General features: G+C 41.3%; 1 protein-coding gene across 1 annotated transcript in view; it reads right to left on the bottom strand.

The window, feature by feature from the left end:
• Positions 1 to 672: 672 nt before the first annotated feature.
• TWF2 (twinfilin actin binding protein 2) overlaps positions 673 to 27103 on the bottom strand; it is a 77522-nt gene continuing 51091 nt past the window's right edge. Inside the window, exons 6-9 of the mRNA XM_032209864.1 lie at positions 8686 to 8811; positions 8379 to 8529; positions 7213 to 7334; positions 673 to 5106 (exon numbers count right to left, since the gene is read on the bottom strand). Of these exons, the coding sequence (XP_032065755.1) occupies positions 4939 to 5106; positions 7213 to 7334; positions 8379 to 8529; positions 8686 to 8811 (567 nt within the window). The 3' untranslated portion in view covers positions 673 to 4938. The remainder of the gene's footprint in view (positions 5107 to 7212; positions 7335 to 8378; positions 8530 to 8685; positions 8812 to 27103) is intronic.

Below are 27103 nucleotides of genomic sequence, written 5' to 3'. Positions count from 1 at the left end.
AAAATAAGACCTCCCCTGATAATAAGCCCAATTGGGCTTTTGAGCACATGCTCTAAAACAAGCCCTCCCCTGAAAATAAGCCCTCCCAGAAAATACTGCAACACAGCAGCAGTGGTGAGGTGACCACATTCACCACCACCTGCACCTCAAAAATAATAAGACCTCCCTGAAAATAAGGCCAAGTGATTATTTCGGGGGGGGGGGTGGTCAAAAGAAAATAAGACCCTGTCTTATTTTGGGGAAAACACGGTAAGAAACATTATGTTTACAGATTTGATTTCAGTATTTTGGCAAAAAAAAGGAACAATATTGGAGAGGCTCCTCTATCAACACCTGGAGAGTAAAACTGATCTTGTTATCCTTGATAACCCAGCCAAGATAGGGCCTTGAATAGATGTGGACACACCAATGCAGGCTATATATATGTAGTATACAAAATGGTGGTGGCATGGGGAGGATCCATGGTTTATTGCAGATCTGCAAACATGATCTCTTCTGCAGTTACATGATGAACATGCAAACCATCTGGCCTCACAAGGTAAATTCAACCACTTTGTTGCAATAGCTTCCACGAATTCCGGAGACATCTAATTTGCCATAGCTGTTTATGAAGGGAATGGCCAATTGTATCAACAGATATCTTGAGTCTACTAAAGAAATACTCAAAACAGGTTGCTTTAAAAATACTTTAATTTTTAGAAAATACAGCATTCAAAACAGTATGCCCTGCCTCCCCCATAATTTCCAAATTTACATCATCGTATAGCCCAGTCAGGAATGTGCATCTCCCAAACTCCAAACCTTGATTCTTATGGAAGATTTGATAAGTTACTAGCATGGATACAGAAGCAATCACTCCTAGCTTGCTTTTCATCTGCAGCGAGTTAACTGTAATGGCCAATGAAAACTACTTAAGTGTTAACCATGTAGTCAATTAGACATTCTTTTAGTGTGCTAGAGATGTCAGTGTAAAACTACTGTCATTTCAGTTGTGTGCACACAGGAAGGAATATAGTTGTTAGAGTATTAGCAAGGTCTTACTGTAAACATATAATTCTTGAAAAATTATTTTGGGACTCCTACAAAACTTTATTTCTATAACGAGATGTATGCTCTTGCAATCGCTCAACGTTTTGTAGTATTAGTCAGATCTAATAAATGTTTTGATTAAGTGTTCATCCTGGATATAAATAGCAAGATACATTCTGATCCAAGCTAACTGGTTCAGAGACTATTCCAGGATGGGGAGTCGTTTCTACTTTTTTTTTGTGGAACTTTTTTGCTACTTGCCAAGTGTGTTGATGGTAAAGTTTGTAAGATCACATAACTGCAAGGAAAACAAAGTTCTGGAGTCTAGCTGAGTATTGAGTCTCCCTATCCTGGAATTAGTCTCTATTTGTTAGCTTGGATCATAAAATAGGACAAGGGTGGGGGAAGAGTCGGTTTTGATAGAGTAGACCAGGGTTCCCAAACTTGGCAACTTTAAGGCGTATGGACTTCAACTCCCAGAATTCTCCAGTCAGCATAGCTGGCTGGAGAATTCTGGGAGTTGAAGTCCACAAGTCTTAAAGTTGCCAAGTTTGAAGACCTCTAGAGTAGACAGAGCACTATGATTCACACACTGCATAACTGATTTTATTGGTCTGCCAGTCAACAAATAAGAAAAGGGATTCACACACAATATGAATACGCATATGGCAGCAGCTACTAAGATCAGACAGACAGCTGAGAAGCAGCTCTTCACAAGGCTGAGTGACTCCCTTGTTTCATTGTGAAGGGAAAAAGGCAGGTTGTGGAGGGTCAGCTTGAGAAGCAGGCTGTTTGCTTTCTTTCCTTCACAGACGTTCTGACTGGTCCTCATTTACCACTGATCATGCCTTTGAGAGTACTGACTGATCCACCATCATTGCACAGTGATATTTGGCAATAATACCACAAAGGAATCGTTTCAGACTAATTTGATGGGAGTAAAAGATGTAAAACAAAGGCAGGGCTTGCGTGCTTACTTTTCTGCCTCATTTGTTGGAATCACATGGATTAATTAATGCAATTAGTGAAAAACGAGGAAAATGCCAACAGTAGTCATCCAAGTATGCTTAATATCTCATCAAGAACCCACGGAAATATGAGTTCCGGATCAGAGTAATAGCTGTTATCAGTATTGGAATGGCAAATATTTGTTCTTCTGCATCAAAATATAATAGGGAACAAAAATGATAATAATCTGCCTCTTATTGGTGAGGAGAATGGAACAAAACACGCAGGACAAATCTAACCTAAAATATAACATTTGCCTGGGAAAATAAATCATATTATTACAAGAGTGTAGCACTCTCAACAAAAACTTAAAATGAAAGTAGTAAAGCTATGTTTGCATATATGATGCAGAAACTGCAGAGGTCCAAATCCAAATATTACAGAATATCATATCTCTAGATTTAGCTGAACTGATTGAGATTTGGTCACAGTAAAAATAAAGAATTTAAAGATATTATTGTGCCAAAGATCAGCAATGTAGATAGAGCCTTCAAAATGTCCAAAGAACCACCCATCTTTTTTTTTTTTAAAAAAAAATTGAAATGTTGTGCACTGACCAGTGTTATGCTTAGATTTTGTATTTTAGTTGCTGATCACTGCATATGCCTGTTAAAAACAGAATCTTGCTGTTTGAACATGTTTTAGGACAAAATTTAAATTTAATTATTACCTTAGAATTATATACTGGATGCAAGATCTGTTTATTTCTAAGCACTACATTATTATAAAGACATCTGTCCCAAGGGATGCCAATAAACCTAAGATGCAAAAGATGAACAGTTAAAAAAAATCAGGAAAAATTAAGATTTAGACTTTCCCACATCCATGAAATGATGGTGCATACCACCACTTCCATCATAGACATTTTCATCTGGATTCCTGTAGTGAGTAGGGGATTGGAAATGAAGGCCTAAATTTTGTCCTATTTTTGAGAATCTATGATTTTTTCCAATTTTTTATTTTTTGAATCTGTGATTCTATTTCCCCCCCCATACAGAATATTTGGAATTTGGCAAAACCTACTCTTTCTTTCTTAAATTGCAGATCAGTCCCACTGGGGAAAGAATGACCCAGAGCACATCCAGGCTTGTTCTTACACAAATACTACTCCACTCAGGCCCACCATACTAATACCATACGATTGGCTATGTAAAAAATAAAAAAGCTTGTAATTTCAGAGTTTGTTTGCATGAGATATAAAAGCAAACCAATAAATTGCTCCTTGGGGTCATAGGAACTTTCATTATGTATATCGAATTCACCTGCCCTAATGGTTTTTCATAACCTCCCAGTCCACAATTGTGTTTTGAGTTTTTTGTGAGTAGATCACAGTCTGCTTCTCCTTTAGACGTTCAAAGCTGATCATCAAGACTCTTCCCAGACTCCTTGGCAGTTAAAATGCCCGTCCATCATGTACACGGCTAACAATTTCATGCTATGGGCTATCCTTTCCTTCCACCTGGTTTTCATGGATCTAAAACAATTAGTCTTGGCAGACAGTATCCAAAACATGGAATGAACATCCTCTGGGCAAAGTACATTCTGTGAAAGACAGAGCCCATCCGCATTCAGTGACCAATGAAAGGGCTAATGCTCCTTTGGCCTGGCAAAGCTCTATCACATAACTAAAGAGCTATGACAAGGGGATGCATTCGTTGCATGTCATGATCTAGGATGAGGACAAACAATTGAGTAAATATGAGAAGACCAAGGACCAAGCGACTTTACTTTAGATGCCAAGCATGGATGGGTGAAAAAGCCCCCCAACAAAACAGATCAGGAAGGAATCTACTTTCTCAGTTAAGTCAGAAGATGATCTCAGTTAAATCAATGCTGTGTTAGGCTGCAAGCTAGCACACGTGGAAAATGTGACCCGGGGAAGCATTCGAGAGTTACCCGTGAGGTGATTCTTGCCATCTTGATGTAGTTAAGTGAAAACGATGCCAATAAGGGCAGGATAACAATTATGCTCCCAGTTCCTAACCGTCCACATGTCTATCCTAGGCTGTGACATCACACAACGAGCCATCATGACATAAGGCAGGGAAGAAAGAAAGGCAGTATAATTAGCTTTCTGCAGATCAGAAAGGAAGCAGAGCATCTTTTAAGAGAAATCCAACCCATCACTGGATTTGTGATGGAGATTTCCCCTCACAAACAGTAAGGCCTAGATTGGGATTATCAGGACTCTTGAACAAAATGAGTGTTTTACTTCTTCAGTAGCTTGGGAAACAAAGAGTTTCTTAAAACCCAAACTACGCACCTCTATTTTGGAGGAGATCTTGTTTCTTTTAGCACTACCCCCATCCCCTCAACTCCACCCTACCTCAAAAACAATCCATGGAACATACTGCTATTTGCCTTAACCAATAGGCAACTGACCACTGCATCAAATATTAGGGAAACAGACTCCCTTGGTAAGGGAATGGCTTTGACAGGATAGAGTGCCACTAAGTTATTGTTACCATACAAATGGTGCCTCTCTTTGATGGGGGGTCACAGCACCCAAGGTAGAAGTTTATAACTCTCTTAGATGAGAGGAAAACAAAACTCTTTTGAGTGGTGCAGATTCCAAGTAAAACAGGCCACAAGATGAAACAATAACAGCATCTATTGTAAGAAATATTTAAAAAAAAACAAAGAACAAAAAGCCCTAGGGTACCCCTTCCCCCTAGATTTAAATCACCATAGAGCAAAAGGTAAGAAAAAAGAGCATGCCATCGTCTTCCTCTTCCTCTCTGTCCCCCGATTCCAACCCTCCCATCCTGTTAATGAAACCGATGGACATGACTTTGAGAAAAGAAGTAGGGAAAAGGCTCTGGAGTTCAGTGGACAGGCTCAAATGCAGAGAAGTGGATTTCCTTGGAGCTGCGATGCTGGAGGCTGACCCATCCTCTGGGTTTAACTGTCTTCTCCGTTCTCGCCTGGTCCTTTGATAAGTCGCTTCTGTCCCCTTTTGCCCACAGGACCTTTTGGCTTGGCAAAAGCCTGCTTGAAGGCATGCTGCTTGGGATGGACCTCATCATACAGGAACTCAGCAGTCAGCTCAGCTCCATCACCAATTTCAATCTGATACAAAAGAGAAAGGAAAAGTTTTAGATCTGACCACTGAGAACCTGAAACCCAACTGAGATTGGGAATTTCTTCCCAGGAATGGTATTCCATTATATTTCTCTTGCCCCATAGCTTTCCAGCTTCCACTCTGGTTCGCTCCACTCCTACTTCACAGGACCATTTCTAAATTTGTTTTGTTTTTATTTTCAGGACTTGAACGTTTCTTCTTCTCATTAGAGATGGGTTCACTAAAGTCTTATCTTACTTTTCATGTTGTCCATGGTATTAGGACACCTGTTTCTAGCATGTCCTTCCAACAACCTCTGGTTGCTTCAATCTTCAGATCCCCGCATCACCCTCTTTCATACTGGTTAAAACACTAGATGCCTAGTTAGAATGGAAGAGAAATCATTTTCCTTCAAGATGCTTATGAATCCAGAGGACAAAGACTTACCTGTCAGGCTTGGAAGTCATCGGGGGATAAGGCCTCAAGCCTGCCACATATTCAAACATACACTATATTGCCAAAAGTATTCTTTCACCCATCCAAATAATCAGAATCAGGTGTTCCAATCACTTCCATGGCCACAGGTGTATAAAATCAAGTACCTAGGCATGCAGACTGTTTTTACAAACATTTGTGAAAGAATGGGTCGCTCTCAGGAGCTCAGCGAATTCCAGCGTGGAACTGTGATAGGATGCCACCTGTGCAACAAATCCAGTCGTGAAATTTCTTCGCTCTTAAATATTCCACAGTCAACTGTCAGCTGTATTATAAGAACGTGGAAGTGTTTGGGAACGATAGCAACTCAGCCACAAAGTGGTAGGCCACCTAAACTGACGGAGCGGGGTCAGCGGATGCTGAGGCGCATAGAGCAAAGAGGTCGCCAACTTTCTACAGAGTCAATCGCTACAGACCTCCAAACTTCATGTGGCCTTCAGATTAGCTCAAGAACAGTGCGCAGAGAGCTTCATGGAATGGGTTTCCATGGCCGAGTACCGTAGTTGCATCCAAGACATACATCACGAAGTACAATGCAAAGCGTCAGATGCAGTGGTGTAAAGCACGCCACCACTGGACTCTAGAGCAGTGGAGACACGTTCTCTGGAGTGAAAAATCATGCTTCTCCATCTGGCAATCTGATGGACGAGCCTGGGTTTGGGGGGGTGCCAGGAGAACGGTACTTGTCTGACTGCCTTGTGCCAAGTGTAAAGTTTGGTGGAGGGGGGATTATGGTGTGGGGTTGTTTTTCAGGAGCTGGGCTTGGCCCCTTAGTTCCAGTGAAAGGAACTCTGAATGCTTCAGCATACCAAGAGATTTTGGTCAATTCCATGCTCCCAACTTTGTGGGAACAGTTTGGAGCTGGCCCCTTCCTCTTCCAACATGACTGTGCACCAGTGCACAAAGCAAGGTCCATAAAGACATGGATGACAGAGTCTGGTGTGGATGAACTTGATTGGTCTGCACAGAGTCCTGACCTCAACCCGATAGAACACCTTTGGGATGAATGAGAGCGGAGACTGAGAGCCAGGCCTCCTCGTCCAACATCAGTATGTGACCTCACAAATGCGCTTCTGGAAGAATGGGCACAAATTCCCATAAACACACTCCTAAACCTTGTGGACAGCCTTCCCAGAAGAGTTGAAGCTGTTATAGCTGCAAAGGGTGGACCAACGTCATATTGAACTCTATGGATTAGGAATGGGATGTCACGTACAGTAAGTTCATATGCGAGTAAAGGCAGGTGAGCAAATATTTTTGGCAATATAGTGTAGTTACTATGGGAAACTGGGAGGGAGGATGGTATGGAGCTTGGGAGATGTGTAGCCATAACAACATTACTTCACAGAAAGTCAAAGTCGCCTTATCCCTGCACCTGGATGGATGTAGATGGGACGAATCTTCATCCACGGCAGTAACTGATTGGACCATTTGATGGACTTGTGAGTGTTGGGGAAGGGTCTTGAACTTTCAACTGGGTGGGGAAAAACCTGGAAGCTGTCATATTTGGGTTTTTCCCAGCTGTGCCAAATGGCTCTTCTAATAAATGTGTGTTTTGAGGAACTTCTTGCCTCGAGCTATTATTTCATAGAGGATGCTATTTGGAACTCTGACATTACCTTCTTTGCAATTTCTAGGCAGAAATCTTGCTCTATGGAGTCAAGCAATCGGCTCTTGCAGCTAGAATACAACATGCGCTCTTTGATGCTACATTTATAACCAGGCATGGAGTAGATAAACACTAGGAGAAAGAAAAAAAAGCAGATCAGGCATTCTTAGCCCCCGGTAAAATTAATTCCACTAATCTATGTTGAAATAATGACCATTGCATGCCATAATAGCATATGACAAAACAAATAAATACAGTTGCATTTGTATACTGTTTATATATTGCACGGATGGAATGATACCAATTCCTATAGCTAAAATCTATTGCACATGAATTGGGTAACTGATTTTAGAAACAAATTAAAACTTTCCTCATGTGCTGGGCTGTGAACTCTTTTGTTTTAGGACTGGCATAAAATTATTTAAATGTCTATGGAGATTCTCAGTCATCCAGGTCATGGTTGACTCAAAGGTGCTTTCCCCCCACCCCCCAAAGGCAACTGGACTATGCTTTTTTCCTTGAGGAGGAAGACATTTCGAAACCTCTTCTTCCTCAAGGGGAAAAAAAAACCCTGTCTTTTGAAAAGAGTACCTTTGAGATGAAGCTGTTTAGTTTTGCACTGCATTTCTGGACTGTGTGTAGGAAATATTTTTACTCCTGCTTTTGAGTTTTTCCAGAGCAGGGCAGAAGAGATCAGTCTTAGGTAGAGAAGTGAAAGAACTTCCCAGCCGGCTAGACTGGGGATAGCAATAGCACTTAGACTTATATACCGCTTCATAGTGCTTTTTTTACAGCCCTCTCTAAGTGGTTTACAGAGTCAGCATATTGTCCCCAGCAATCTGGGTCCTCATTTTATCCACCTCAGAAGGATGGAAGGCTGAGTCAACCTTGAGCCTGGTGGGATTTCAACTGAGTGAGATTTGAACTGCCGAATTGCAGTTAACAATCAGCTGAAGTAGCCTGCAGTGCTGCACTCTAACCACTGTGCCACCTCAGATGCCAGGAGATTCACCTATTGTAATTACAGAGGTGCTTGGATAAGGAATCCACCAGAGAAGTTTTAAACTCCCTCCCCAGATGGCAACACCATTCTAGGAGGTAAGGAAAATACCCCCACTCCGTGTCCAAAGGGAGGAGGTAAAGCTTTCCTCAGCTGTAGATTTGGTTACAGCTTACCTACTGACTCCAGATAATCTCCCTCATGAGAGTGTTTGAACAGAAAGAAGTGGTAGCGGGCAGAATCCTGAGGAATTCTTCTAGGCAGATCAGCAATTTCTGTAGCCTTTGTGTGGACCAATTCTATGGTCTCCTGCTCCAGGTTCAGCTTCTGTTGAAACAAAGGCAAGAGAAAAACAAAAATAACAATGAGGTGGAAACTCCAACAGTACAACTTGTGCAAGCAGAGCATGCACAGAAACTAGCAAAACCTGGGACAATTAAACTGAAAGCGCTCCCCCCCCAACCCTACCCAAGAATCCCTTACCAGCTGGATGTAATTGATTTTCCTCTGCTTTAGTAGCTGAATGGCTTGTTGTGCATCTGGCTGCAAAGGGAAGGCCAGGCCTTGGAGAGTCTGGTGTTTGCTTTCTACGCTGATTTCAGTTTTCACCTGGCAACAGAGGCGCAAAAAACAACAACACCAAGCCTGAAGTGAAACCCTGCATGCATTTCCTTTTATATCCTTGCATTTATTTTACACTTTTGCCCATCCAAAAAAGTTAATCCCCCCAAAAGTAGAGAGGTACAAGAAAGATGGAGAGGTAACAGACAAACCATGCTACTAGCATCCAGAAGTGTAAGGATCCTTTCAGGAAAGAGCCATTGTAATGTTCTTCCTTTCCTTTCCCTTCCCTCTAAGACTAGAGAGTTTAAAGGATGTCTCTCTTTCTCCCTCTTTCTCTCTCTGTGTTTATGTGCGGATTACAAAACTCTGTAAAAGAGAGAGGTGAGATGGACTGAGGTAGATATTGAGAACAAGGGGCCAGCAGATCCGACAGCAGTCAGACAATGAGGAGGTTGGAGAGGAACATGGGACAGTCCTGGAGTCTGGGGAAGGCTCTGATGAGGGCTCTGGGTTGGAGGCAGGGATGGGGCCAGGGCCGTCTGACCGTTGTCAGCTGCCTTTGGTGTTCCCAGTGTGCGCATGTGCAGAGCTGCTAGAAGAAGGGAAAGGCTAAGGAACAAGGGTTGACTCGGGAGTAAAGCCACAAGTGGACGGTCAATGGCCCTTCCCATAGGGAATAAAGAGGAGCAAAAGGGGAGGGGAGTTTGCAGGAGACAATTAGTTCAATTCATTAAAGTGAAGATCTTTTCCAGACTTCTTGCCAAGTATTGTCTGCTACAGAGTGGCATTTGGAAATCTCTTGGTTGGGACTTTGCTGGAGAGGAATTCACTTGAAACTAAATAAAAGGGGTTTTATCGAGATGAGGAGTCGGCTCCTCACGCTTTTGAGAAGCCTAGGTCAAAACAGAACTCTCCACTCAAGTCCAAATAGAACTAAGTTCATTGGTTTGAATGGGGCTGTTTCCCAGGGAAGTGCATTTATGATTCCAGTCTTAGGAAGAAGGGAGAATACCCGAAAGCAGGAAATGGCCAGAACAAATGAGTCTTGTGGCTGGATGAGAAGAGGAAGGTCTCTTATGCTTTATTAGTTGTGAAGAAAAAAGAAATCCATCAAGTGTAGTTTGCATGACGTGCTGAAATTCCATTCTCTACTCAACTGTTAAAGCCACCCTGCCCCTTTTTTGTCTTTGCCCAAGCAGGAATGAACAGAAAAGCTGGCTAGGAGATGCAGTACACATCAGCAGGCATTTACACGGATGTAAATCCCAGAGTGAAATGGGGTTACATCAACATTTACATGCCTTTGATTGGATTGTGTACAGAATTTCTTGGGCAAGCGACTTATCCTTTGACCATTCACGCCGTCCATGAAAGTTTCTCAGCTTTCTAAAAAACGCTGTCTAACTTATATGTTAGACAGCACTTTCTAGTGAATGCCTAATACAGAAAAAGAAGGCTTCGTATTTTGGAAGTGAGCAGAAGAGGAGATCTCAGATATGACTGGCTTTATAAATATTCTGGAGATGATACTGAGAAAAACAAAGTCTGATGGACACTAAAAAGGAAAAACAATATTTTCCTTTTGAGTGGCAGCTTTTCATCATAAGCTGCAGTAATGATTAACCAATCTTATAAAGCTAAAGAAATTAATACTAAATAAGATACATACTTTTAAAAAATCTACCTCTTTGGGTCGCTTCTGGCAAGAATCAATTTATTAGGTGAGGAAGAATGACATTTTAAAAGCAACTTCAGCATAATTTTTTCTTCTTAAAATAATTAACAGTACAAAAGCAGCTTTATAGGCTCCACACAGAATCAGCAGAGGGAAAATCATTAGAGTTCAGTTTCATGCTTCATAGAGGAGAAAAACTAGGTCACATGCTTCATTGAGTAACAAACAAAATATCATTTGTAAAATAGAACTGCTAGGTCTACTTTTCATCAAGTGCTGGAAGTGACATTTTCAGATATACAAAACATTTGCATTTTTTTACTTCTAGTCTCTAGAATAGTCTAGTCCAGCAATGGCTTTTTTGGCTCTTGTGCCATAAGGGGGGGAGCGCGGGGGGGGGGGTGTCGTGTGTGAGCGTGCTGCACCCATAATGCAACGCACGCCCCCTCCCAGTGCACATGCGCACATGAGAGGCGCTCCCCCCATTTTTTGCATGCTTTTTTTGCCCTCCCCAGGCTCCAGAGGCTTTATAGGAGCCTGGGGAGGGTAAAAACAGCCCCCCCCCAGAGGCTTCAGGGACCTTCAGGAGGCCCTGACAAATAGCTCCGTGTGCCATCTGTGGCATGCGTGCCATAGGTTCGCCATCCTGGGTCTAATCTCTTATTTCTAATCTCAGTTATTCCAAGTAATTTTTATTTTATTTACAGATTTTTACCCTCAAAAGTTCTGAAGCAGTTTTGGGTTTTTGGCCTCCTAAATAAAATTACAGATTTCCATCCAGATATAGTCTGGATTAATTTATATGGAAGAACATATGATTGGCACAACTATATCAAAATGATATATACATTAAATGGTATTATTTATTGTAGATGATGCTAAAGAAAAAGTGTAGATAAATTTGTACCCAATTATAAACTTCTTTATTTTTTAAAGATGAGGCCATATTCATATGGGAGAGCTTTGGTTGTGCAGTGGTTAGAATGCAGTACTGCAGGCTACTTCTGCTGACTGCCATCTGACTTCAATTTGGCAGTTCAAATCTCACCAGGCTCAAGATTGACTCATCCTTCCGAGGTGGGTAAAATGAGGACCCAGATTGTTGGGGGCAATAGGCTGACTCTGTAAACAGCTTAGAGAGGGCTGTAAAGCTCTGTGAAGCGGTATATATGTCTAAGACCTATTGCTATATATTACTGAGGAGCCCTTGATGCTCCCTGAGCTTGTTTGTTTTCTTGCAGATGTTTCATTAGGTAATTTCAACCCTAAATTACAAATATTCTCCTTTATTGGTATCATATATTATCAAATATATAATTTGCATCTCTATAGAGTAACAAGTATTGCTCCCATGACATAGGTTCTACAAGTGAAAGCCCTGGGCATCAAATTTTGGGTGTCTGTGCTTTCAACAACCATGATAGTGAGGTGACCTGGTAGATACCAATTATCCTGACTGAGTTTGTGAATCTTTGAAAAAAACAACAGCCGAAAACAAGAGGTAGGAGCTGTCACAATGAAAGAAATGAAATTAAAGCAACATATTACCAAAGTTTCTATGTTGATATAATGCTTTTTGACCATTTCAAGCACTATTTATAGTTCGGAAAGAACGGTGCGTGATTAAACTGAAAGTTGTCACTGAATAATTTCAGTTGTTACCTTTGACCAAAGGACAGGGAAGACTTTTATGGGCATGGTATGGTGAATTATTATCTCAGGTAGTAACGCTCAAATGAGTCACAATAGTTCTAGGATGTTTCTAACCAAAATGACTAAGTACCAGGGTGATGTAATTTAATGCAAATGAGTATACAGATTAGAACTCTCACCTTTTGATAGCCAGAACACAGTGCGAGTTGAACTTTTTGGAGGCATTATACATTTTATGTTTAAAGGTCAATGGGTGGTTTGCCTTCTTTCCTTCTAAATTCCCTGGGCTGAATTCCTGTCCATGCTGAGTCTTCCTTATAACAAATTGGGGGATGAGCTAGTTTAGCACTTGGAGCTCTGGAGCAGAGTTTGATTGACATGGCCTAATCAATGTAATTTTCTTTAGTGAACGTGGGTTGAAAATGCATTTTTCCAGGGTGTTTTTTTTAAAAAACTTCACAGCCTAACCTTCAGACAGGGTCTGCCCTGGATCTCTCCCATTTAAGTACTAGTTAGGCATGGCCTTGGTTAGCTTTGTTTGAAACTGTATTCCCACCTAAACCTTATGGTATAGAGCTATTTCTCTTGCCACTCTAAAAAAACTTGAAACCTTGGATTGATCATAAAAGAGTGCAATTAAATGTAGGAGAATTCTACAGACTATAATGCGGGAGGCATAGGAAGCGACCGAAATCTGATCTTCATTTTTGTGTTTGATGTACCTTTACTTTTCTTCATTTTCTTTAACAACAGTAACAGGATCACAATGATAGGGTTAAGGGTTGTATCTAAGGCTTTGCCCATGCTGCAATCATAATCAAAAATTCCTAGCACTCTGCTCTTCATGTCAGAGCAAAGACCCCTTTGTCTGCCAATCCAAACCTCTCTTATAAAAACAGTATCTTCCTTGGGAGGGAAGAATGTAACGTCAACCCTTTCTCTTTATATTTTGTGGTCTGAATCCTAATATTAAAGGAACAAATGAGATGTAATCTGCCATTCTAATCTAGTGATGGCTCTAATTTCTAATCAGTGCAAACCTTTGACAGGTTTTGTATCAAGCAGCCATAATCAGATGGGGGTTGTAATAATATAAGTGGAAGCTAAAAGAGATGCCAATCCAGACTCACCCACTTTAACCAAAATTTAGAGAACTAGAGTCCTTCCTAGCATCACGTACTGACATACCGTATATACTCGAGTATAGGCCGACCCGAATATAAGCCGAGGCACCTAATTTTACCACAAAAAACTGGAAAAGTTATTGACTCGAGTATAAGCCTAGGGTGGGAAATGCAGCAGCTACCGGTAAATTTCAAAAATAAAAATAGATACCAATAATGTTTTTGAATATTTATTTCAAAGAAAAACAGTAAACTAGCGGTGTATTCAATGAAATACTTCACTCACCTCATGATGCTGATGTCCCGCTATGATGATGATGTCCCGTGCAGCCGCGGGAGCGATGTCCCGCCTCCTATGACACACGGCACAGTGATTCCTATCATTGGATCACTGTACCAGAGGAGGTGGGACATCGCTATGTGGCTGCTTGCCATAACAAGGAGGAGGTGGGACATCGTTGCAGAGCGGCAGGAGGGGGAGGAAGGGGAATCGTAAGACAGCCCTGCATTACATTAGAACGTGAGGAGGGGGGATGGTGCGGTGCGCGCTGCGCGGCAAACTGACACAGAGGGAGGGGAAACTCACAGGGGCACTGGGCCATTCACGAGTGTCACCCAGCGGCATGGCCCCGCCCCTTTTTCTCCTCCATTTCGGGCAAATTTTTCACTGACTCGAGTATAAGCCGAGGCGGCTTTTTTCAGCCCAAAAAGTGGGCTGAAAAACTAGGCTTATACTCGAGTATATACAGTAGTTATTACACGGTGTAATTAACCAGGAGCTCCCAAGAGGCTTATTAAACTTATCAGTGTGAGATAGAAATTAATATATGTTTTGATTCTTTGAATTTTGACAAATTCTCTAAGATTCTTTAAATTTAAAAAAATGCTTTCTTGAGATAAACTGAATTTTTTAATTCATGTAACAATCAAAAAAATTTAAAAAATGATAGTAAATTAACTAGTAATATATGTTTGCCAAATTTATCAGCACAATAAAAACAATGGAATTGTTTGGAAGAAATTCAAGACAACCCCCCCCCCCCCCCAAATCTCAGTAATAGCACATTGCCAATCTTGCCTGAGTTTAAAAGCTAAGCTGGACCAGGCAAGAATAGCACTTAAATGAGAGATCACAAAGGAATTCCAGGTCTGTAGGCAACTCCAGAAAGTTAGAAAATATTAAATGAAGGTAAAGGCAAACCACTTGTATATTATTGCCAGGAAAATTTCATGGGTGTATCCACGAACTCACTTGACCACTTAAGACTTAACCTTCTCAAGGCTTTGTTTAGTTTTTACATAAACAAGCTATGAAAATGGGGAGGAAAAAAAAACCCTATCACTGAAGATTTTTAAAAACCAATATGTATGTGCAGTTTATTCTAAAAGAAATGCAGGCAATCCAATTTTTTCCCCATTAGAAATTCATAATGTCCTTTAAGTAATTTATCTTTTTACCACATTTCTCTTAAAGCAGTTTAGAGAAAAAAAAGTTTGCAGACATAAAACCAGTGGTGGGTTACGACCGGTATGCCCCGGTACGGGCATACTGGTGCCTGCCGGGAGCACCGGGTACCGTTCCGGTACTCCGGAGGGCCCACCCGCCCGTGCTCCTTATTGGTATTTGAGCTCTTTGGCGCTTCCACGCACAGAGCGTACGGCTCCTGCGCAACGCTCCGCCGAGCAGCTGGAGTATCGCGGAGGCATCCTGGAGCATCACAGGTGGTAAGTACGCATGTGTGCGCTGCGAGCGTTCATGTGGTGGACGCCCAGCCCCGTTGCACCATACCTGTTGCAATGGGATCCAGAACCCACCACTGCATAAAATCATACAATAAAGTAATGATGGATTAGGTTTAAGAATCCAGTGTAGTAGTTAGGCTAGAAACTGAGAGACTGCCAGTTCTGTTTCTGCACAGAAGCAGCTGTGTGACTTTGGACCAGGTACTTTCTCTCAGTCCTAGGGAGGAGGCAGTGGCAAAATACTTCTGAAATCTTGTCAAGAAAGTTGCAGGGATTTGTACAGGCAGATACCAGCAGTCCAGAAGGACTTGAGGGCACCCCGCCCTTCAAAATAATACTAATATTAATAATAATAGGCACATGGGGACATGAAGCCACATCAATTCTTTCAATAGCAGAATACTGAAGGAACAAGAGTAAAATAAAGTTTCTCAGTACTTTATGGCTCTTATATATTAGTATATTTTAAGGAGTGCTAGAACCACCTATAGCAGGAGTGTCAAACTCAATTTCACTGAGGGCCGAATCAGGATTTGTGTTTGACCTCAGGGGGGCTGGGGTGGGCGTGGCCATCTCAACAGCACTCATGTCAGGGCGTATGTGGTGGCCCAAGCTCTCTACTCATGCATGGCCCTTGCAAGTTCCATTTTCGCTGGCAGATGGTTGCAGGAGGCTGTCGCCGCTGAAAACGGAGCTCAGGAGGGCCGCATGCTGGCAGAGCACTCGAGCCACCAAAGGTGCTCCCGACATGAGTGAGGTCCAGATGGCCAACAACCACCCTAGTGCCAGAGGTCAAACAAAACTCTGAGCTACGTTTTCACTGGTAGAGGCACTGTGGGCCAGTCCTCTGTTTCCAAGTTGGCCCTGCCGGCCAGATCTAAGCACCCTGTGGGCCGGATGTAATGCGCAGGCCATGCCTGACTTATAGTAATTTCTTGGGATAAAGGATTCAAATCCATTCATAATATTTAATAGCCGTTAGATATACCATAACAGCTCAACAAATTCTAGACTTAATTTACTTATACTTTTATTTTGAATCCAGTCACCTGAGAAGCATGTCTAAGTAGGCTCCTCAGATAATCTTTAGATACACTGAGTCAGATGAGTCTAGATTTAAAATGGGAAAGTTTGTGAACTTGGTTAACAGAAAGCAGACCTGGAATACTGTGGAGGAAATATATAAAGGAGAATATGATGAAATGAGTAAGCGAAGGGAAAGAACTCTGCAAAACGTAACAGAAGACAGAATGCAGGCAACATGGCCTACCTCCTCAGGATGAGGGTATTCTACCACAGTTGGGCAGCAGCAGCAGCCCAAAACCATCTGCCAAGTAGGAAATAAGAAAATGATATCATATTATAAGAGGGGAAAAAAAACGCTGCCCAACTTCCATCTATCCTGGCATGTACTAATACTCAACAACAATCTATGGAGTCATCCAGGTCATGGTTGTCTCAAAGGTCCTTTTTGAGAGCTGAAGAAGCTTCTTGGATGAGAAGCTAAATGTCTTCAAAAAAAACAACAAGAAGAAAGTCCAGTTGCCTTTTGAAAAAGCACCTTTGGGACACTCAACAACAATCCTTAAGAGAAGACAACTGATCTGAAACCTTGGTTGTAGATTATTATCATTCAATAAACCACACAGCTTGTTTAGCAGGGCTTCCATCTCTCTGCGATGACTTCCAAACATGTAGCTTTACCTGGAGTTAAATATGATGGCTTTTAAAGTCTATGCTGCAACATGTACAACTACAATTGGAGTAAGCAACTGCTGAAAAAAATGTTTTTTTATCTTGAAGCAGTTTTTCTTTATATAGACCAGCCTACTAGCCCAATGCTAGAAAAACAGTGCCATAAACACTTTTTATTTGGAAAAGTACCTTGAGATAGTGTGGCATGCCACTTTGATTGCTGTAGATGACTATAGTACATAAATCTATATTTACAGGTTCTACAGAACCTGAAATCTTTTCTGCAAATCCACCTCCATATTCTTATAGTGCTTCTTCTCAGGGGAAGGCAGAAACAGATATTACAGGGCTGATATCTGGTTGATTGGCACTAAATCAGCAAAAACACATGATTCCTAATTGTCCAATAATGAGGGCACTGGAAGTCCTTTGTTATAGTTGCATTCCTCCATCATCACAGGATTCAACATCAACAGCTAAAATGCTTTCCTCCTTTAAATAATATTGTTTAAAGTGCAAGGAGGAAAACCAATAGATTTTTTACTGATTGACTGAAAATATTTCTAGGCTGTTTTTATGGCCAAAGAGCCACTCAAGAAAACGTACGATATTAAAGTTCCACATGATAAAGCAGAACAATAGAAGCAGAATAAAAGTACATAGATACAAGGAATTTCATTCCAGCATTTATAATATCCTACATAGTAATAAAACCAGATATAGCTAAATTAATAGCCCACGGCTGAGTAATAATATTGATTCAGGAGATACATGAGAAATAAATAAACCAGGTTTTAGAACTTTCATAAATATTAACAGTGATGGAATCTGAAGCAAGAAATTTCTTGCTTTAAATGATGTTCTGTTAGTGAGGTGGGTAGCCTCCAAGTCTGATAAATAAACTAACAAACTTTCACTGGTACAAGTCAAAATGGTCCTTTACACTGTTACATTTTTCTTTCTTTTTTAGATATATTTTTTATTTTATTCTCATGAAAGCAGCCTTTGCAAGATAGGTTGGGCTAAGAGGGAGTGGCTGACACAAACTCTCAGCTTCTAGGGCTAAAAGTGGAGTTGGACCACATTATCCCTAGTACAAGTCCATTACCTTCACCATTACACTATACTGGTATTAGGAAAGAGACTTGGAAATGAACTGGTAACCAGTATTGCTGTGAAAAAAAAGATGACTCAGGATAGGCTCAACACATCCAATTATCTATCAATATAGGTAGTCCTCGACAATTGAGCCAAACTTTCTCATTGCTAAGTAAGACAGATGTTAAGTGAATTTTGACCCATCTTATGACTTTTCTTGCCACATTTAAGTGAATCACTGCAGTTATTAAGTTAGTAACACGGTTGTCAAGAGACTCTGGCTTCCTCATTGACTATGCTTGTCAGAAGGTTGTAAAAGGTGATCACCCCCGGGGACACCATCAATCATCACAAATAAAGCCAGTTGTCAAGTGTCCAAATGTTTATCATGTGATCGTGGTCCCCCCCCCCCCAGTGCCATTGTAATTTCCAATGATCAGCCAATGAATGGTTGTAAGTTGAGGACTACCTGGGGTGAAATGCCCACTTTCTATACCAGCTGAAGTTTTTCAAAGCCTCAGACAGAATGTTTTATATTATGCCAGTCTAGATGTCTCTGAGGCATGAAAAATTGAGCAAACATCCAGCTAATATGTCCGTATAATAGTGATAAAAGCCACTCTTGACCTACGTATCACTTGAACGTCTCCAATTAGCCTTGAATCTAGTAGGATTCCCAAACTATGGTATATCCTTATAAGTTTTTTTAAAAAACAAGGCACTTACAGTTAAAACCATTTGTAATTTTTTATCAAGAATGCTTGGATTCCCCACATATTCTGCCTCAATCTTATTTTGCTTATGACTTAGTTTGTTCAATCTCACATACACCTTCCAAACATTGTTTCAGGAGCTCCCAAACGCTCTTCTAGATGAGATGAGCTAGACCAGCAGTATACAAATCAAGGGGTAATTAATCTCATTCTTTTAGATAAAACTCTTGCTCTATATATACTGCTTACAAACTCATTCATCATCTTTTCTTGCAGAGGCATCTATAAATTGTTAGGGTTACAGGTTCACTGGTAGAGAAAGGAAGGAACATTTTTTTTTAAAAAAGCAAATGCTTCAAGGCTGGAGGGTAGAAGGTTTAGGATTAAAACATGCAAGAGAAAAGAAGCTCCAAGGAAGAGCCGTAATTCTGAGAAGAAATGTTTAACATCAAGCCTACCATCTCAGTGTAGGACTCCTGGGAATCTGAATCCTGAGGGCAGGTGAAGAGAAGACACAAGAGTTCAAAACCCATGAAGAATTATTTAATAGAATAATTTGTCCTGAATCAAGTGGCAGGCAATAGATCAAGTTATGCATGAAAAAGCTGGCTACTGGGATTTAATACTTACTGTTTATTATATATAATATGCCACTTATTTTCCCCAAAATACATCCAAGTAACTTTGGAGGAAGCCCCCTTCATCACTGTTGGAGTGCTGCGACTGAAAATCCTTGGAGCACACGCAAAACAAATATAACCACAAATTTCCTCCAGAAGTATCCACAATATAGAGAAAGCCAAAATCCTCTGATATACAAAGGGGAGGGGGCGCAATCTGTGTGCTGTAGTTATATGCAGCTCTTGAATTTTGTTTTTGTATTCCCAGAACCTTTCAGTTCTTTTCATTGAAACAAAACAGCAAAACAGAGGGATAGTTTTCTACTACCGTGTTTCCCCGAAAATAAGACAGGGTCTTATTTTCTTTTCACCCCTGAAATAAACCCTTGGCCTTATTTTTGGGGAGGTGTTATTATTTTTGAGGTGCAAGAGGCCCCTTAAAACCTCGGCATGTGGCTCAGCTGATCCAAAGAGGGCCAGAAGTTCTGTCTCTGTTTCTGGCACACTCTTGCCAGCCCTAGCGTCTCTGGGCCTGCTGCTCTTTTTGTGGCTGCCACTAAGAGAAAGTGTGCAGTAGCTAGGATTTGCGGTAGCAGCCTCTGTGAGGCCCTTCCGCATGGATGGCAGATGCATGTAGAGCACATGGGACATGTTACCTCCCCCCCCTTTCCCCAGGAAATGGCGGGGACCGGCTGCGCATGCGGTTAAATATTTTAGGGGAGGGCTTATTTTAGCACATGCGCTCAAAAGCCCAATTGGGCTTATTATCCGGGGAAGTCCGGGAAACAGGGTACTTTTACATTAACAAACAGGTTAATGGAGTTATGTCAAGCCTATTATGACTTAGTGCATCTATTTCATTAAAAAAAAAAGCTCAAACAGAAACCAATGGCCAAATAGAAGCCCCCCCACCATTATGGAAAGCCTCTCACAATTCTTGACTACTTAAACAGACAAGCAATGTAATGGAGCCATACAAAGGTTAACCAATGCAGTGATAATAAAGACCTGGGATTTTGAGCTTATCTAAGTGGTTCAGAAAACTGTATTTCTGCCATAATTCTAACATAGTTTCTTGCTTTAATTATGGCCTTCTTTCATTTAATAACATGAAAATTAGGTGACATTTGCATAAGTATTCAAGTGATTGCAATACATTTATTTTCCTTTCAAAGACAACTAGCCAGCAAACAGGGTTCAAGATGGGATGTTCTAAACTCGGATTAGCAAACTTCCAGAGGAGTAAATTCCTCTTTATTCCTTCTTTCCCATGACTCAGAAATAAACTATGACATCTTCAACTTTCAAACACGGTACAACCCTATATGAATTTTTGACACTGGTTTAAGAGGCTGACTTTTCCTAAGACGACAACTATAGATTCCAGATCAGAGGAAATGAAAAACCATCGATCTAAGGCTTCTGTGCTATATCCAGGTGTGCTGGGGAAGGAGAAATAAGACATATAAAAGGAAATAACAGCTATGTTTCAATGTATAACGAAGGACTGATTGCCCACCAGGGTTACTATAGCTGATTAAAGAGCAAAGATGATATAGGGCCAAAGGCATAAAATATTATTTCAATCAACACTCTACTGCCAAGCTGCTTATAAAACTAATAGCACTTTACCAAACCACAAATCGAGATAGTAAGAAATGAAGATCCTTAGACATTTATATATCTAGTGCAGCAATTCATTTTAATGTAATTCATCATGCTCCTCTTCAGCAATGCTGTCAGAGCAGTTTTAAGAAAAAGATGCAATGCAACAATCAAGCAAGTTGTCAGGCCTGCAGCCATCTTTTCTGTTAGATCTTTGTCCTGCCGCACTTTCTATTATTCTATTATGCCTTTTCTATTGTGGGAAAATGGGAGGGGGGATTGTACGGAGTTAGATGCTATGTAGCCATAACAAAATTCTTTCTAGAAAGCCAAGGTCATCCTTTGTCTTTACACCTCTGCACCTGACCGGAGCTGGATGGGTGGAACTGCCAGCACAGCAGTGGAAGATAGGACCATGTGATGGACTTGTGGGTGTGTGGGCAAGATTTTGAACTTTCAACTGGGTGGGGAAAACTGGGAAGCTTTCAGATTTGCGTTTTCCTAGATGTGCCAACATGACTCTCTTAATAAATTGGAACTTTGAGCAATACTTTGCCTTGGACTCTGATTTACTTTTGGATGCTATTTGGAACCCTGACACAAATGTGCATACAAGCATGTGGACCTCCCCCTCCCCCACAGATACATAAATAACACAATTACAATATCGGATAATCTAAATGGAAAATGTCTCCTGCCCTTTTTGGAGTTGACTTAATGACGACTCTCAGTGAGCAGCTCTGCTTCTAGAGCAGGAGTGGGCAACTTCTCCAGGATCTGTGTATTGGAGCAGGGGCCACACTCCTAAAGCAGACAGGATCAGATCCCAATGATATTTCTTTTGTGGTCTGGAAATGCACTGCCAGATTTTAAAATTTTCAGATACAGCAGTAACTGATCATAGGCATATATGCTCAAATACGTTGTTATTTGAAAACATTTATTCTGAGATGCATTTTATCAAATACAAGGTGAATGTGAAGAGGAGGCCTATTGTGCACTTTTAATCCCTATTTCTACATGCTAGAAAGATCATTCATTTAAAAAAAAATAGTCTGAGGAAGTGACAAAAACTATTGAAGGGCCTTCAGGTATTTCATACAGGCTGCACACAATAACCACGTGCAACTCAATCTTACACCAACTGATAATTTTTGGCAGTGGAGCCAATGGTACTTAGGTTGCAATCCTATACATGTTTATCTGAGAATAAGGGCCACTGAACCAGGTAGGATCAGTTCTAAATGGACATATGTGAGTAGTTCTAAATGGACATATGTGAGTTTGCACTTGTGGTCGTCCTATGTTTTCACTACTTTTTGTAGTCCTCTTTATACATTGACCTACGCAACAAAAACACCGCAAAATTATGAACAGAGGTTTAGCTGCTCCACATTCAAAATATTCAATGAAAGCTACAGAAATATTGATTTTAAAGGCTACACTGTGCAGGAAGTTAGCACCTAGCCTTCTCCTAGAAAAATGAAATATCCTGGGAAATATTGAAAAGGCAGAATGTATTTCCCTGGATCAGAAATAGAGAAACATGTTTTTAGGCAGGAAATAGACTCACTCTCAATAGCCCCTACTTTTTTTAATGGGCCATTAAGATGCCCAAGGTAGTCTTTCTACATAATAAAGAGTTCTCCCCTTCAGCTCCAGAGTGATGTGATGATAGTATTAGCCTTTTACCCCACTCACCACATGGCATCTGGAAACTCAAACTTGAACTCAAAACAAAGCCTAGAGAGTTGCCCCTGCATGGTCCCATAGGAGTCTGACAACGAATCAGAATACATTTCTTACACAAGAACAGGAAACAGAGAGGTGGGGCCAAACAGAGAGTATAAAGCCAGAACTTCCAGCCTCCCCCCTTCTTCTCCACCCAACACTGAAACATGTGATCACTTTTTCTGTTCAGGACTCAAGCTATGTGGTCCTGTCCACCATTAAACCATTTTTCCAAGCAACCTCCATGTCTCCAATGTCTTTTCCCCCACTTGGAGCTGAACCCAGAAGGACATTTCTTCCAACAACTGCTTGGAAAGAAAAGTAGGGTTTTTCATTCTTAACTTTGTCCTGGAAAGTCTGCAGATGTGAACAAACAACATTGCAAAAAAACAAACATAAAAACCAACTCTCTCAGTTCTCTTTGGGTTGAAAGATGCCCTTTATAAAAGACATACTCAAACAATCCTCCAATGTAATGCAGTTATCCTGAATTCTGATTTCTCATTGACTTGCATGTATTTGAAACAAGCCCTCTTATTTTCTACAGAAATTCACAGCTTGATAAATAGATTTGGGGTTACGCTTGAGATTTTGTCCACAACGCCCCAATTCTTCCCAACAGGTCAGGCTTCCAGGAAAGGTATGGTTCGAGGCTAGGAGATTATCATTTGCATCTGCTAAAGTTCCTTATTTATTTAAGTTTAAAAGTCAGGACATTCTACTTGATCAATCCAGTTGGCATTCCTAACAAGCCAATGGAGTACATCAAGGGCCTGAACAATTTATGTAAAGAACCCTTTAGATCAGCTCCTTGAATTTTCGAGGCAATTGTAAACATTCAATGGCCTGGCAATTCAATTTCAAGGACTTCCTGGAATCCTCTGGGCACTTATTTTGCATACCCAGAAAAAAATAATCTCCATCAGGGCTTCTAGCAAAGCAAATTCTATTGCATAGATGCAATCTACAATTTAAGTAGAGGAAAGGAAGAGGAAAAAATACATTAAATTGTGAAGCAGTGATATCCATTCTCTGGTTACCAATGATAGTCCATAAGGGTATTGCAAGTGATCTGCGGGGAATGGGAAGAAATAATGTAGTCCTATCTGAATCATTTTTCACATTAGGTAAATGTTCTCTCTTTCCCAAGGGCAAGTTACTGCAGATAAATGAACTGTAATGAGTGCAATATGCTTACTGTTGAGAGTAATAAATCACTAGGATTTTATAAGGTTTATTCCCAATTTATGTGATTGTCTTCAAAAAGTTTTAAGTCGATGGAATAGTCTCTATTTTTTTTTTTAAAAAAAAGTTAGAAATGGCTCCTTACACTGTTCTGTGAGATCAGAAAACCTGGCAAATCTTTTAAATGCAATTGCTACTGTGTCTGGACTCAATCCGGCTCAACTAAGCCTGAGTTTAATACTAGTATTTGAGGCTATAATAAACATTTGACTAAAAGATAACTAGAGGGTCTCTAGTGATTGAGATGTAGAGGATAGATAGATAGATAGATAGATAGATAGATGGATGGATGGATGGATGGATGGATGGATGGATGGATGGATGGATGGATGGATGGATAGGAAGGAAGGAAGAAAATCTTTAAGGCCTGTAGGAAGTTAGCACCCACTCCTCTCCTAGAAGAATGAAATATCCTAGGAAATATTGAAAAGGCAGAATATTATATTTCTCAGGATAAGAAATGGAGAGACATGTTTTTAGGCAGGAAACAGACTCACTCTTAACATCCCCCACCTTTGTCAATGGGCCATTAAAATGCCTGAGAGTCTATTCTGCAGAACAAAGGTAGGATTAGCCTGCAACAGAAACTCACCACATGGCATCTGGGAACTCAACCAAGCTTGGGACTCAAAGGACACACAGCCTACAAAGTTAGCTAAGGCACCCCACCCCTGAGAGTGTGACAACCAATCAGAATACATTTCTTGCACAGGAACAGGAAACAGAGAGGTGGGGCCGAACAGAGAATTAAAAACTCAGGAACTCTCAGCAAGCCCTTCTTTTTTCTTTTTCTTCTTCACTCAACATCTGGAAGCATGTGATCACCTTTTTCCCCAGGACCTCAAACCATGTTGTCCTGTCCACCATTACAATCATCTTTTCAAGCAGTCTCCATGTTTCCAGTGTCTTTTTCCCCACTTGGACATTAGATGGACCCAGATGGACATTTCTTCCAACAGGCCCCTAGAGCAGTCTGGAAGTCTGATGAAGCTAGCACCTATTAAATCAGTGGCAAAGGTAACACATTCCACAAGCATAACATAATTTACTCACTGTATTTCCCTCAAGGAAATAAAAGAATAAGAAGTGTCAGAAAGCATACCATAGAAACACCAGCCTGTTTTATCCCACAAGGCAGAGGCAGAAAGCCATTTCAATCAAACCAAAATTAAAACAAATTTCAGATGGTGGTGAGTTTACCAGCAGAGTGGTCTCAAGTGAGTTTGGTCCTTGCTTTTTGTCATACTGGAGGAGCGGCAGAAAGTTTCAAGAGGACCTGCCAGTTGAGATGGACCCACCACTCCATCCTGCATACTCATTTTCCAGAAGAAGCAACATCTTCCTTGTCCTTTGGCTGGCTGACCGGCTGCTCTCTAAGCAACAGTCCAAGGGGATTCTCAGAGCAAAGCATTGTGGTTGGGAAAGCAAACAGCACAGCCATCTTACAGTTTTGCCCCTTGAAAAAAATGCACCTAGAGTAACCAGCACCACGTGGTTGTGGCTCTGGCTGTAATCCTAACTGGCCATCTGATCCGGAGTGAGTTCTGTGAGAAATGGCTGCTTTGACCTGGTTAACAGGAGGATTAGTCCAGAAAATGGATGGAGCAAGGGAAGACTTTCTAATGCAAACTCTAGAGCAGGGGTCTCCAACCTTGACGACTTTAAGCCTGGAGGACTTCAACTCCCAGAATTCCTCAGCCAGCTGACTGGGGAATTCTGGAAGTTGAAGTCCTCCAGGCTTAAAGTTGCCAAGGTTAGAGACCCCTGCTCTAGAAGACTGGGCCTAGCTCTCAGGTCAGCAAAAAAACTTTCCTGATGGCTTAAGAAAGTTGTGGGCAGCACTAAGCTAAACTGCCAGAGCCTGCCTTAGCCAACCCTTAATTACAGTACTTCAGAGTAGTACCCTAACAAGGAGAAATGGAAGTTGGCTATCCCAAACTGGCCTTAACTTTGACTTCTTCACATCCATAAGTATACAACGGAACTACACTAAAGTCCATGGTTTACACCCAACCATGCCTAGCTCCATAGGCAGAAAGCAGACAATCACTTTAATGTGGTGTGTGAATTCACACTGATCCAACTGAGGGCAATTCTTACACATCAAAAATCAGGGCGGAATGCAAAAATCTGGGCTGTCTAGTCAGGCTTCGTGTGAGATAATCAATTTTCTGAGCATCCTCTAAAATAAAACGGATACCTCATCTGCCGCCAGTGACACAGGGTCACAAGCAGGGTGACCCAGAAATGGAGCCATAAACTGAAAGGGATTCTCTTCGCAACCTGTCAGAATCGCTCAGCCACGCAGAAGTGGCGGTGGGAAGCTAAGCTCCAGGCCTGTCATATTTAAAGAAAGCTGTGGAATGGGAGGGAGGGGAGGAGGGGGCTGGAGTGCTGCACACTCGGTTGGGGGCCCAAATAGGCTATTTGGCTGCACCTGATGTGTGCAGGTCTGATGGAAGGCTGATCTCTCTATAAAGACGCTTTGTTCTCCCTCGCTAGTAATATTTAGGTTGACAGTTGGTACGGGCTAGTTCAACAGATTCAGATTACAGAAACACGTGAAAGAGATATTGCTTTTAGGCCCAGTGCCCAAAAAGGATTTGCACCCCCCTCCCCAAAGAGAAGCAGGCACACTGCTCTCTAAGCTAGTATCTTTCTGAATGAATAACTCCAGCTTTCCACCTGATCTCCAATGTGAACTTGTGCCAATATTCCAAGTTCAGGGTTTGGCAAGCAACCCACAAGGACGAGGCAGGAGTGAATTATTTGGAGAATTCGGAAATAAAGGTAAAGGTTCCCCTCGCACATATGTTCTAGTCATTCCCAACTCTAGGGGGCAGTGCTCAACTCCTTTTCAAAGCCTAAGAGCCAGCGCTGTCCGAACACGTCTCTGTGGTCATGTGGCTGGCATGACTAAATGCCAAAGGCGCATGGAACATATTACCTTCCCACCAAAGGTGGTTCCTATTTTTTTACTTGCATTTTTATGTGCTTTCAAACTGTTAGGTTGGCAGAAGCTGGGACAAGTAACAGGAGTTTACTCCATTACGTGGCACTAGGGATTCGAACCACTGAACTGCCAACCTTTCTGATCGAAAAGCTCAGCGTCTTAGCCACTGAGCTGCTGCATCCCTATAAGAATTCAGAAATAATAATTTCCTGGCCTATTCCAGCCCCAATCAAAATAGCAGCCCCAAAACTTTTAAGTCCTTTCCAGTCTTGTTACGGGTAAGACTATGTTACTTTCACTGCTATATGTCAATTTAAGAGATTTTGCTTTGGGAAATTTGGTCAAAATGCAGGTTTTTAACTTGAAAGAAAAGTATTTTTGTCCAACTGGACAGCTTTCCCTTATATTACTATTTTACCTCAGCCATTTCCAGTCTCTATATTTAAACAGGCAGATGCCTTTTGTACTTCAGTCTCAAAGCC

Source organism: Thamnophis elegans, chromosome 2, assembly GCF_009769535.1.
Source record: "Thamnophis elegans isolate rThaEle1 chromosome 2, rThaEle1.pri, whole genome shotgun sequence".
In the NCBI taxonomy this organism is placed as follows: Eukaryota; Metazoa; Chordata; class Lepidosauria; order Squamata; family Colubridae; genus Thamnophis; species Thamnophis elegans.
Note: the sequence above shows the minus strand (reverse complement) of the source record. Positions and strands in the feature narration are given on the sequence as shown.